Source organism: Pempheris klunzingeri, chromosome 8 (genome assembly GCF_042242105.1).
Source record: "Pempheris klunzingeri isolate RE-2024b chromosome 8, fPemKlu1.hap1, whole genome shotgun sequence".
Taxonomy (NCBI): domain Eukaryota; kingdom Metazoa; phylum Chordata; class Actinopteri; order Acropomatiformes; family Pempheridae; genus Pempheris; species Pempheris klunzingeri.
In genome coordinates this window covers 7,196,616-7,211,427 of record NC_092019.1, presented here as the reverse complement: position 1 = coordinate 7,211,427, position 14,812 = coordinate 7,196,616, and the positions used below count along the sequence as shown (strand labels likewise).

The 14,812-nt window shown below is 40.5% G+C and overlaps 1 protein-coding gene across 1 annotated transcript in view; it reads right to left on the bottom strand.

The window, feature by feature from the left end:
- rspo2 (R-spondin 2) overlaps positions 1-14,812 on the bottom strand; it is a 55,374-nt gene that overhangs the window by 27,013 nt on the left and 13,549 nt on the right. The window contains exon 3 of the mRNA XM_070835792.1: positions 3,972-4,160. Within this exon, the coding sequence (XP_070691893.1) occupies positions 3,972-4,160 (189 nt within the window). The remainder of the gene's footprint in view (positions 1-3,971; positions 4,161-14,812) is intronic.

Below are 14,812 nucleotides of genomic sequence, written 5' to 3'. Positions count from 1 at the left end.
GAACCTTGACATTGTACTTGAACACATTGCACGGCTAATATTTTATCCTTTTACCAGTCCAGTGTGTTTTGCCCAGCGTTCACTGGGATATGCTGCAGCCCACACATGAGTGAGTTTTCTCACCATTGAAAATAATATATTTAAGTATTTCACAAATTCATTTTTTCAGTCTAAACTTAGTGGTATTGCACTGGCTTAAAACTCATTATGGGCCAAACTATCTGTGCCACTGTTACATCAAACTGCATCATATTGCCAGCTAACAGAATGAAAAGTATATTGATCCCTCCTCTCCACCCATAGCTCTCTCAGTCACATGCCTCAGGAGCCCCTTCTGAAAACTGAAAGCGAGGTTTCAGCCAGCGAGCGGTTGAGTATATAAGCCTTTTGCTTGTCTAGCTCTTGTTTTTCTTTACCCAGGCAGTCCACAAAAAATTCTTGAATGAGATAAGATCACACAGACAAACTCTGGTGTAATAATAAGCAGCTGCTCCCTAAGTGATTTCAGAGCCTGTGTTTAAAAAGCTCATGATAACAGAGACGTTATGCCACGTTCCAGGCCTCTTTGGAAACCAGCAGCACACAGCAGCTCTGACTGCGTCGGCGGAGAACCCCTCATTGTCATTTGTCCACTGCCTTAGAGCTCTTGCGTTCCAGTTGCCTGTATCAACTCACAAATAATATACACTGACCCGACAATTAGCTTCCCACCCAATAAAATATCCATTTATGGAGGTTGGACGTGAACTGTTTAGTGAAAATGACATGCAGAGCGCAGCTGAGAATGAGGGTCAAATGGGAAACTGGATTAGAGAGCCATGACTGAAGCAGCGATCACATCAAAGTAGGTCTCACTCTGAGATGTGATGCTACGTGACAATACAAGATGTTGTTCTATGAGCAGTGCATACGGAGAGGGATTCCGATTAACTTGCCACACATCAGGATCAATTAAAGTCAAATTTCACCCAGCATGGGGATCCAGCGGTTAGGATAGCAGGGTTAAAGTAAAAAATAAAAGAGAGAACAAGATGTCTTTCTCTTCCAATTTTCTTTTCTGAGTCATAAAAATAGGGTGAAATTACTGTTACCGCTTGAGACAAAAAATTCCCCAAAAATCACAGAAGAGGCCTGACAGATACAGAGATGCTGCAAAAGAGATGAAAATCACATCATGTAAATTTGCTAAAATGGAATTCTGATGAACGCCGTTGACAGTGTTTGGAAATTTTACATTAAAAATGAGAATAAAATCTCTTCCTTCTGTCCATCTGGACAATGTTAGATTCAGGTTTTTAATTGTCTCATACATTTGGTCTTCCTTATATGACATTGTTGTTTAACAAGTTACTTGAAAAATGCAGTAAAAACTCCACAGCAGTTTCCAGTGCTACTTGTTAGTGAAGAAAGTGGTCATTTTAACATCTTACTAGTTAATGCTTTACTATACAACCCTGAAGGAAAATCACAGCCTGTAAGGTAAATGTGAATATACTCCAAAGTTTCAATTTTAAGGTAGCAACATCCAAGGTTGGCTGGCGCAGCTTTAATATAAGTTTCATCTTCATAATCGAATGGAGCCAGCGGATGTACTTGCATCTAGGTCTGCAGTGACTGGGTGAGCAGAACACAGTTTTGTTTTTCCTTCCTGTGGTTGCTACATGTTCACTTTATTGGGCCTAAAGGTCCGGACACCCTCCTCTGGGGCTTCATTTTAGTGCGTCTGTCAGAAGTTTGGCTCAGGGAACCATATGAGTTCCAGTTCCTCTCTGTTTTCATATGAAACACTCAGCCAACACCTCGGGCTCTGTGTAAACCTATAAGGTCTCTCTCTCTCTCTCTCTCTCTCTCTCTCTCAGAGCATATTCCATGTTACAATAAGGTTATGAGATCAGGGTGCTACATGAGGAGGAGAGGGAGACGTTTCATTAATTGGATTTTAGAGTTATTCTTCAACAAGAATAATGAAAGCATTTCAGTTTTTCACTGTTACGGTTTGAGTTGAGTTTTTTCAACTGTAAAACATGATTCAGATTGTGTGACACCGAAGGCGTGGTCTGTTTCATTCTATTACATCAAAACAGTGTTTTCCACAAAACAATATGGTACAAAACATTTACTACATTTACAGCTGTCCACAAGGGTACCATGTGTAACAATGAGAAGACTATTAGCAAATATCTATTACGATTTTACCGGTGAGCCAATCATCATAAGTGAGCCAAGTTCAGAATTAGATCATGTTTTCCTTCCTCATAAACACACGATTAATCTTATGGGTTAGTGATTTGTTTTCACTTATCAAACTTCTACGAACGTACAGTTGTTGGAGGAGGATGTGGACACTTCAGTTGTGACTGGCTTTCTGTTCAAAAGTGAAAAACTACTTTGGCTGCCAACAAATTACACTGTCTGGTGAAAGTCTCAGTCCACAAGCTCCTACAGACAGTCAACAAAAGGAGCCACTTTCATGCCGTAGTGCTAATACATAACCATCTTTGTAGCTCCGATGATATTGAATGACATGGCCAGAAGGGCTGGTTTTTACATGCTGCTATGAATAGGCCTCATTCACCAACCGTTCTTAAGAGGAAATTTCTTCTTAAAAACCACATACTACGCAGTTTTCACGAGGATTTTAAGATTCACAAAAGTTTTCTTATTTGGGATTTCTTCTTAGGTAAAAACAGAATCTACACACACTCAAGAGCACACGTACACACATTTGAGTGCTGAGAAGCATTATTGTCTTTTAAAATAAATAAATCAACACTTACACTACAACTCACATCAAATATGTTGGCACACTCAAGAGCGCTGTCTTCCCAATAATGGCCCTGATGCACTAATCCAACTCTTAGAAATCTTGACGGACCTCTCCCCTGAATATTTTTTGGCCTCAGATTTGAGATCAAACCATTTTTTACTTCATCATTTGTAGACACTTTTTGGATACAGCGATCACTGAATGAGTGATGGGAGTACATTCTGTACTTTTGTTCACCACAGATTTCAAGTTTACCCAGTAACATATCATAGAATAAAGCAGTGGAGTCCTGGGCTTCATCGACTATGTCGAAAATGTTTTATTTTACTCTAAGGAAAGTTTCAAATCTGAGTATTGTTGAATGAAACATGTTGACTGTGACTATAAGTTAAATCTATTAATATGATCAGCTCTGCAAGCATGCACACAACCAGGCTGTGTAGTGGCCCACTTTAACCCCTGGTGATAGCATGCCATCCCATCTTGGCTTTTGTTATTTTAAATCCACTTCTGATGCTACTAATATGACAACTCATTGCTTTTCACCTCCTACAGCAATACAGTGACGTTTTCCTTACGAGTCTGGTGCTCCACTGGCTGTAGATTTTCATTTGGTCTCTCAACTTTTTCTTTTCAATATCTGTGTGTTGTTTCTGTGTGCACTCGGCACTGCAGTCTCATGCCCTTTTATGGCGGTTGGTGGGGGGTTTGCTTATGCTAATTACGAACAACTGGCACAAGCTTTGAACTTACGAGTACAACGGGATTCATCATTATAGGAACACAGGTGCAAATAATTCTGTGGTTTAAGAACACTTCGTGCCTTCAAACATTCTCGAAACTGTAAGTTTGGTAATGCAAGTGTAAAGGGAGTGTTTAAGAGAAATTAGAAACAGCACTCCTCCTAGCTGGACTTCACTGTTAAATCCACAGGGAGAAACTGCAAAGACGAGGGTTCACTACTCACATCCACCTGTGTGAACAGATGAGCCGTTTAAATTGCGAGGTATGTGCGTCTCCTCTGGATACTCGACGATAAATCATGTGTTGTGGGAAAAGGGGAAGTTGAGGGAGTGTGCATGTGTGTCTGGGGAAGATGGGGTGGTCGGGGGGAGTCGACAAAAGGAGGGGAAAGTCTGCAGTGTGGGAGATGGAGGTGTAGAGGTGGAGTGTGGGGGAGGCTGGTGGGTTAAAGTTGACTTACTGGAGCACATGTTGAGTTCGGGGCTGCGCATGCCGTAGTATCCGGCTGGACAGTCGTGAAGACACTCCCCGTACTGTCTCATCCTCTCCCTCCGCAAAAACAGGAAGAGTTTGGGCTGGCAGTTTACACAGCCGTTGTCTCTGGAGCACACTGAGCAGCCTTTACAGATGGGGTACGCTCCATAGCTAGCTGCAGGACAAACACAGAGGAGCAAACAGCAAAGGTGATTAACAAGATGGAATTTAATACGTATAGATGTCAGTATGCTTCAACTTTGTTGGATGGTCAAACAAACTTTTCTGATCAGTCAGTTTGTGGCTGCCTCCAACAATTTTTGTTATTTTCTGAAACTGACAATTCAACAAGCACGGCAGCTTCACGCAACAACTGGACGGGCGTGCCAAACTGAGAAAGCAGGCGCGGTTTGAACCTCTATTTCCAGCCTTCTTTTTTTAACAACTTTTGCCGATTTTGTATGAACGAGTGCAACGCCATGAATGCCTTTGAAGCGAGATTGTCACTGAAGTGTTTCCACTTTAATTATTATCTAATTAATATCATATCACATCACTCTCAGTGTCACAGATTTTCACCTCTTTAAAATGCGGTTGTTCGAAACAGTTTTAAAAACTTTTGCATTCAGATGTGGTTGAGCGATATACTGTGCAAACATGTCAGCATTAACAAAGCAAACAAGTCATCATATCTGACCGTCTGTTTGTCATGTAACGTGAAAGCCATCAGTGAAGAGAGAGCTTTAAAGCATCCGTTCCTTGCTGATCATCTGATTCACACCCATCTTTTACTACTCCTACTACAACTTTTGTGTTCAACTGAAATTGATCGTTCACAGTCTTTGCTAGACTTAGACAGCAGTTTCTTGCTGCCTGGTGAATGATTGTGACGAAAACCCAATTAGGGTTGGGGACATGCTAGCTCCTGTCTAAATATGAAGCCACTACGATTGTTAGGTTTTGGTAGAAGATCTCACATGGTCCAGAAAGCTACTTGTAACAGGAAAATAAAATTCATTGTATCACTCATCTGTAGATGACCCTGACTTCACCCAACAACAAGGACAGGGTGAACTTGAGGCAATAGACTCAACTGTGGGAGGGCTGACCAGTAGAAGACAACCCAAGTGCAAGAGTAAAACCAAAACGACCATAATAGATATATCAGCAGGATATTCTTTAATTCATAGTAAATATGTTCAATTCAACAATTTGTCATTCATGCAAACTCTGGCTCCCCTCTCGATGTTTGAATGCTGATTGGTTATGAATGTGAATATTGCATTAATTCTGGTCAGAGCTGGCCTCCTGAACGATTGTGTTGAGACAGCCGATGAAAGCCCCCAAAACCGCAGTGGCTCTGGCCTCGGCTCGAGTTGCTGCGGAAGACAAAGGAGCCAGTAAAAAGACAGTCCATTCCACAATAAGTGACTTTCAGTGTAAACTCCTTAGCGTCCCGTTTACAGGAAAATGTCCTTGGGCGAATCCAATCTCTCAAAACGAGAGACACTTGAATTGATTTAAGCCAAGTCTTAAATATCACAAGCAGGGACCGGGTAACAGCGCCGCTCAAACCGAGCGACCTACCACAACGCTTAATAAAACACTGTGCAGCAAACTGGACAAACCCTGAGAGACAGAGCAGAGCATGCCTGTGTTACTGGCCGTGGATCCGCATATTAGATTTCTGTGAACAGATTCACCAAGACGAAAGTGAGCGCTAAGTGGGCCCAGTGCAAGCATCAGTTTGTAATCATGTGAAAATCAGTCAGCGGATGTCAGACTCATCTTTTTTCATGTCTTTTGTTGGAGTGCTGAGAGTGTGTGTCCTCAGAGAGGTACGCTCACTCTGCCAAACTACATTCATTCTCCCGAAGCCGGGGTGGATGGAAGTAAGATGAAGTGCTAATCAGAATGTGTCTCTGATGGTCTTTAGGGATGAGGCTTGCAGCGACACCCCATCGATCACGGCAGCGCTGGGGTGTGCGCTCCGAGCCTATTCGTCACACAGACTGGTGGTTGTTCATCTCCAGTCAGCACTCAGTACGACATAAGGGAGAGATGGAAACCCCGAATTATAACTAGTTTTGGCTCTTTGAATTCTCAGATGGAAAACTGTAGTAATCCAGTGTCTATGATATTATTATTTCTTATTTCAGTTTTGCCAATACAAGTTGTCTCTTGATTCAGCATCTTCAGAGTCAGTTGGCTTTGCTTGTTGGACACAGATACTATTTATCACATTTGCAACTGGCTAAATGACAAATGGACACCTTTTTTTATATATAGTGATTTTTTTTTTTTTTTAGAAATGATGTGCCCTGCAGAATTTTTCTATTTATATATATATATATATATATATATATTTATATCTTGATATAAGCTCGTGTTTTTATATTTTCACGTGTATAACATTAGAATAAAAACACAGTAAATGTCTCTTTCATTTTTAAAAAAATAAATAATTGCAGCTGTATTGAAAGTGTTTCTCTTTCCTGTCAGGTAACACCACAAACATGATTTCTCAAGTATATCTCGTGTTTCATTCTGTCAATCCTTCCATTCAGTAAAACTAAACTGCAACATTAGCCCAAACCTCATACTTAACCATATATTTCTGCAGAATATACAGTCTGGATGTGTTTACAGCAAACTGACATTCACATTAACTTGGTCACATTTACTCCCTCTGCCCTCGCCAAACTTGAACACAACACTGACAGAAAGGGAAAGCCAACTTGGCAAAACTAAAGAACTGTGAGACTGGAGAGCTTATTTCTCCGGCTTGTTTTGAGTGGGCTCAACTGTGTAACTATTAACAGTGTGCTAATAGTACTATCCTAACAATAATAGAAAAATAAAATCAGGGCCTGCGGTCATCTTAGATCACTGGCCAGTCAATCAGCAGAGAAACTCTAGTCGCTGAAAAGTCTCTTCATGACTCTGGCTCAAAAATCCTGCTCACTCTTTGTTGTCAAACATTTGTTTTGCTGGTTGCTAATCTCGCAATGCGTGCTGATTGAGGATAACATAATCACACGCCATTTGAATGCAGCAGATCCCACATCCTGGAATTAGCGTATGATTGGAGGAGGGAGGGTGGGAGGAGGGAAGGAAAGGCTTTATATGGTGGAGAGAACCTCCTTTGGTGCTGATCTTGGGAGATTAGCTTGTGTGTGTGTCTGTGGAAAGGTTTGGGGGTTCAGGCCACAGGTATGTCAGGAAGGAGGCCACAATTCACAGTGTCTGGAGCTGCTCTGTCCAACTCACGTCCTACACTACCAGCATAATGTCTAGCGCACTTTACATCAATCTGTCGACTGCCAGCAGGTTTCAGCCATTCTTAAAGAAAACACTCATTCATCTGCATGTGATTTTTCAGACTAGAAGAAATACAAGAGTAGCTCGCTCGCAGCAGAACTGAAACTGTAGAAAGGACTATTTGGAGGAGGCTTGTGAGTAAAGATTTTTACCTCAGTGTGCTTTATTGGCATGAAAATTGAAAACAGTTTGCCGAAGCGTGTAGCAGCCATGTTTTTAAGTGGCTCTAAAGAAGAGAAAATCAAAGGGAAATGAGTTAAGTGTTGGTTCTGAAGTCTCTATAGATCATTGCAGCTTAACTTAATTTGGCAGGAACATAAAGCTGTATGTTTAGCGTGGTCTGAGTTATGGATGTGGTTTTTGTTTTTGCATAGAGTGTCTTTTTCCTTTTCTCAAACAGCAGACACATCCAAATTGAGTCCATCCGAATCCTAAAAGAAACTATGGAATTAGATTTGTGTCAAAATAGTCAAACAAAAATAAGAATTTGAGAGTGACTGAGAGACTGAAGCAAAAGAAAAAGGTCATCTCAAAAGTAAAACTCACAAACAAATTAGCTGTGTAACCATGTAAACATTTGGTCTTTTACATTTACATGATACTACGTGCTTTTGTTTACACTTCCCTCTGCTTCTTCCTCGCTCATCAGACTTTTGCCCTCACTGTCGGCTTGGCAGTTGTTCTTTTGCACTGCCTGACTTTCTGTCTGTAGTTCTGACGTCCTAAACAGCGGTACAGGACATTCACTTCCTACTATAGCTAACTTTACTGAATTCCTACATGATTAATGAAATGGAAGCATTGACCCAGGCAAAAGTTTGATCTGTGATGAAGAAGCAGAGGGAGCTGTACACAAAAGGGGAAATTATCAAAACATATAAAAGACGCACAAATAATTTGTTTGCAAGTTAGAAGTTTTTCTTTTTGGATGACTTTTTTTTTCTGCTTCAGTGATGTTTACTCTCTCTCAAATTCTTATTTTTGTTTGATATTGAAGAAGTTTTGTTTGACTACACCGACACAAATCTGTTTCCATAAAAAACACGCTATGTGTCATGTTTTGACAAATGCTCAACTGCCCCATGGCTTCTTCTTTCCCCACAAATCATGTAATGCCTCGGCTCTTCTAGTGTTTCATCTGTCAGTCACACTGAAACCAAAGTGACCCAGACATATAGAGGAGCCGCACAGAAAGTGGTCATTGTGAGATTATGGATACCAGGTTCGCCAATCATGTTTTTCAAGGCAGGAGAGGAGTGTACACGCCATTTGATGCACCACTCCCGGCACATGATAAACCGATGCCGTTTACGATTTCAACCACGGAATACATATTACGTGAAACAGAACAAATCCGCAGTTCCCACTTCTGACAACTAACTTCAGATCCCTCTGAGCTTCAAGTATTGTATTTACAAAAGCCAGAAGAAGAAGAAGAAGAAGCCTCTTTAAGGACTTTTTAACACAAAGACTTAATAAGTGCCGCAATGTGTCATGTCTACAAGGCAGAGGGCTTGTGTAGTGGGTTCATACAGTGAACCACATGAAGGACCCTTCACATATCCTCTTCCTCACCCATCAACAATATATGGTGACAGCCAGGCTGAGGATGATTTTGTGTGACAAATGCTTTTTGAATTTCAAGGGGAATCCCTCTGGAAATTTTAATTTCAGGGGGATATTTACCTCATGTGTGTGATTAAAAGAATATTTTGGAAAATGTGCTCATTCGCTTTCTTGTCCAAAAGTAAGATGAGACCATTAATACCACTCAGCCTGCATGTAAATATGAAGCTACAACCCTGTTAACATAACTTAGCAAAACACGTAGAAACAGGGGGAAACAGCTAACCTGGCTCCATACAAACGAACAACTTGTTTTTACATTCAGGTTTTTCTTTGAATAAAAAAAAAACAATATAAAATTTGTTATTTAGTGGACTTTAGAGGGAAAGGTAAGCAGATTTTGTTTCCTTTCATTGGAACCAGAGTTGCTGTTTCCCATTGTTTCTAGTCTTTATGCTACATATTTGCAACACAGCCATGAAAGTGGTATAAAGCTACTCATCTAACTCACCAAAAAAGCGTAGAAGCGTACTTCCCACAATGTCAAACTATTCCTATCCATAATCCAAGGCCATTTCCTTCAAACCTACTGCATTGGACAATTTTAAAAAAATCCTAATTTAAAGCATAAAATTCCAGTTACATGGTGAAATGGCCTTGCAGATATTCACTGATACGCATCTAACATGTTCAGGTGAAGTTTTGGTCTTTCATTCATGCGCAACAGTCAGGCTCACAACATGAAGAATGACGGCATGTTTGGAGTGCAGCACTTTCACTCTACAGCCGTAGGCTTGCTGGGAGGTTTGTTCTAAAGCAGCTCAAGAGCAATTAGGGTTGCAGTGAGATCCAGCAGAAACCCAAACTCCGTCTCAGGTACGTTTTTATGAGTCCAAAGCAAGCGTGACAGACTGTTCTCAGGGCTGCCAGAAACCTCCACATATACAGGGGGTTCCACCCACGGCCGGCTAACTTCCTGCCTTCCACTCACCTACCGTTACCCATGAAATCATTCACGTTGACCCATTCCAACTTTCTGCAACCCGAAACCCTAACAAGGCAAATTGCACATAATTTTTGTGTTTCTTTTAGAGCCCCGAACTTAACATTGAGCACAAGAAGACATTCTTACGCAGGGTTTCACTGATGTGGGCTCTTGCAGGCCAACGTTTGAGAAACCAGACAGACTTCAGAACCAGTGCTGCTGAAAACTGATACTTTGTAACCATTTTCAGGTCTTTAAATTTGACAATTTTATTATGATACTAAAAGATGACATAAAGAAAATACATTATGGTATTAGAAATATAGTTAAATATAAACAAGATAAACTGGACCGTATCGGAACAAATCCTTTAAGTTTTAGTAGCATTTCCTTATATTTCATGTTTTATGGACAAAATGGGATAAAGTAATGTCAAATAATTTACATTCGTATACATTTTACATATGCATGTGGCCTGCTATATCTGAAAAAGGTTTACAGAAGTGGTTACACGCGTCTCTCTCTCACCTCTGAGCTGCTACATTCACAGACTTGTCCACTGAGCAGCTTCAGCGAGTGCAAAAGATATTATGACCAGTCCTCACCCGGTCATCACCTCTTTAAGCTGCCATCACTACTTTTATAAGGACTATTGATTTTCTTCTCCTGTAAAAATGGGCAGAGACTGCAGTGGGTCATCCATAGTAATGTTAGCCATAAACTGAAATTCATACACATTAGTAGTTTATGATATTGGGCACAGAGGTAGAAAACAGACGTCTGTAAGATGTTTTGATTAGATTGTAGTTTATCTTGTCACATATAATTTTAATGAATGAATGACGGCACAGGATACGATCTAGGTAGAATGAGCGCGTCATGACTGACCACTGAGCTGATCTGGAAATTCAGCAGACTTGAGGCAATATCATAAGGCAGCAGTAAACTCCAAACCTAGCAGACAGAGGACACGAGCTTATATTAAAACACAACTGTTTCTATTCTCACAGTTCTGCTCCATTTCTCCAAGGACCCCTGGTATGTAAATCTAATAATGCAGACTGTGAATGCGACTAACCAGCATTCACGCTGTCCATTGTTTGGAAAATTTAGTTACAGTATAGTCTATAAGAGAAAGTTTGCTACCATCAAGTAAGACCAAACATACATTTTACTACTACATTTTATTAACTATAAATGTTATTTGGTAAAGAGGCAGCGATGGCAAACCTCAAGTTTTGGAGTTACATAGCAGCAGCAGGTCAAGAAGATTTGTGCTCTCATGTGGAAAGCATCACATTCACCAACAGAATTATACGCTTTTCCTCGTGGCACTGAGACAATTATTGTTTATTGTCCGCCTCCCTTGTTCCCCTCTAAATGATGGTATAAGCTTACTGCTGCTCCACTTTAGAGGAAAAAGAGAAAGCTTGGGAGAGAGAGAAAGGGCAGATACGGGACAGAGTAGCGCTGCAGCCACCAGCCGACGGGTGGCGGACCAAACTGTGAGTTAAAAAGCCGCTTTCTGGATCGCTGTTCAAACCACCTAACTATCCGGGCTTACACTCTGTAGCTGTAAAAGGCAGGAGAGCCAACAGTGTCAACCCTCGCACTCAGAGTTCACCAGCCGTTGTAACGTCTCAACATTGTTCAAGCTCGTTAAAAGCTGGTACATGGAAAATTACATCAAACCGGCCGCTTTTCAGGCCCGTGACTTTATTTGTCATGGAACTGGAAGTTGCACTTAGCTCAAAAAGTTTGGAGAAAAAACAGAAGGGGTAAGAGGGGGGTACTTCAGGCCTGTGTGCTGAAGGCACATTTCTGTTCCAATTTAGCAGAAAATATGTTGGACTTGCCTCCGACTCTTTTCCAGCTGGAAATAGTCAGGTTTTAGGATCTACGTTTTTCCCCCAGTTTACTTTAACAGATCATACTGTAAGCACATGTTTATAATTTAGGACGGTCCTGCTGCTTATAATGATTTTGCAGCATGAGACTGAGCAAACACATTTGCTGTCAGACATATTAGCTTGGCCCAAGTGTTCCTGTGACACAGATCCACCGGGCGAGGCGGGCAGCACAGAGATTTGAACCTTCACTTGAAAGGATGGCGGTTTAAATAGCGAATGGGTAAAACAGGCAGCCGCGGATCAAACAGGCAACTGGAAAATGGGGGCCAATTTAAAGCTTCACATTTTAGTGCACAATAAAACAGAAGCTCAAGGTCATTTATTTTAGTGTGATTCAATAGGGTGAGCCACAGTCACATGCAGGTGAGAAAACTACATTTGACGCATTGGATGACCACATCTCCATCATACAAAGTGCTTGTTATGAAAGGACTAGTTTTACATTTTGGGAAATATTTTTTGCCTTCTTTTATCACATCTATATGAGAAACATGTATGGGAGCAGTAACTTCCTCTTCTGGTTGACTGGGGATAGCTCCACCCATAAAGAATGAATTTACATCTTTAAACGTATTGGTTTTTGTACAGATTCGACAAAAAGAACGTTTTAATCAGCAAGAATCAGAGGTGATGGTCACCAGATTTTGTTATCAATTAGAACAGAGCGACCCTGGCTGTTTTCCACTATTTCCAGTCTTTATGTTAAACCAAACTAACCAGCTGCATATTCACCATATGGATATGAGAGAGGGAAACAATCTTCTCAGCTTACTTTCAACAAAAAATGTACTAAACGTAGTTCACTAATTGTGGAACTACTCCTTTAAAGCATATTTATGGAACTTTTGCTGAATTGCCATTGCAGCTACAAGCAGTAATTATATGATGACACTAAATGCTACACTACTGTTAGCTAAAATGCTAAGCTATTGCAAGTCATCATTACATTAGTCATCATTAGTCACCATAGGCTACCGTGAGGCTGAAACACCAAACCCCTGAGTGTACTGAATTGAGCGCTGGTGCGTTTTGTTGCTTATGATGTAGATTTCTCATTTGTAAGAGGAAGAATCATTTCTAGTATCTAGAATCAGAGTCATTTCTAAACTCACTGGATGATTTTGCCACCAACTCTGTCTTAGTTTGGCCCACATAAATCAATTCATCTTTCATCTTATTCAAAAATAATAAATAAATGTAATCTATTCATACAGATTAAATGACGACATAAAATGTGAGGTGAATAGTGCGAATTGATCTCTCTGTCCTATGTTTTCTGATCCTGCAGCCAGTCAGATAGAGACATTGACAGTATTTCTGAGTCAATCTGGAAACGCTTTCTGCACCTTTCACCCATCTGTCCAGCTGAACTCATCATGGCTCTCACCCCCTGCACTCCTTCCAACTCTATATGAGGACCCAAGGTTACTTCACTTCCTTATCAACATCTTTATGTTGGATTATGACTTAAATCCCATGTCCTAGGTCAAATCCCACATCTGGATCCCCTGATGTGAAAGAGACCTCATCATTTCTGTTTGGGGAAAATTAGAAATAAAAGTATGTCTCACAGTATGTGCTGCAGTCTTTTAATACTTTCTGCCACATTGATGGATACTTAAACCATTAACCATAGCAGACGTGTGACCAACATGGAAAGCACTATGGTCACACAGGAGGAAAAAACTGAGACAATGACCTTGATGTGGTGGTCAAGCATCGCCTCTTCAATGTGGCTTGCAGTCCCATAAAATGTTTTACAGCTCAGTCGTGCAGTGAAAACAGCAGAATATCTGTTCACAGTTAATGTCAACATAGCTTAAACAATGTGCTAAAACAATGCAAACCTCTAATCGGGTTAAGCTTTTGTTCCAATGGAGGAAAAATCCATTCTGAAACTGCTTTAACGCTTTTAAAATGAACTGTTGGTGATGCTGCATTTATAGGGCCGTTTTGTTTTTGGTGGTGTATTTTATATAAAAACAGCACAGCTATAAAGTGGCACCAAAAAAAAAAATAGTGGAAATTGTACACACATCATCACAATATAATGCATGAAACATCACACATTCAGTGGGATTTTCCCTGAACTCCTACACATGCTAAAAGACGAGTGGCACAGACCATCAGTCAGCATCTGCCTTTGATTCTCCTGATGATGATACTCGCTCCATACGCCATACTTGGTCAGCACAGGTGTAAAAGGACTTTATGACACACAGGAATAGGAGCACTATGGGAGTTCATCGATGACTCACAAGGATGGACTTTATCGCTCTCTGGGCAGGCACTGGAGGACGAGCATGTGGTTTACATTTCTTGCCAGCTCTTCATCTCTTGCTCATCTATATTCACTCTTTCAAAGAAAAAGGTTAATGTTCTTGTGAAACACCCCAGTCATTTTCTACTCATCTCCAGAGTTTCTCAGGAACTTGCAACATACTGACAGATCTAAGATCTATATTTTAGCATTTAATTACAGATTTAGCGTTAAAAAGCAGCTGCAGATAGAAATTGGCACGTTCCAAGCAACTATGGATCAACTAAGCACTTGGACTTTGCACATTTACTTAGTGCAAAACTTGAAAATGTCAGTCAACATCATAACAATAATAAATTAAGAAAAGGAAAATTTAAAACTACAGAGCCAGAGTTAATGATGCTCTTAGAAATTTAGCTGAAACAATTTTTGATCTCCAGAAATCCTTTAATCTTTGGGTGAACGTGTGCCTCACTTTAGAGGACAAAAGAAAGATAGCGCAGATGGATGTAAATATTGTCATTAGTCTTTGTTATATCTCATATACATCTGCTCAGGTGCTTGAAACACCCTATTTCTTCCCAGAGTTCCCATGTCTTTGACAGTAACCAATAAAATAAAAATGACAGATAAAGCACAAGCAGTGCAATCCTAAGTAAGATATGAGGCCCAAAAGAAAGGGAAAAGTTTGAAACTTTGAATATTTCAATATTTACACTCCCTCAAATCCACTCAAGCTGTGGGAGAAATGTGTTTTCCCCTCGACAGAAAGAAGAAAAGGGAAA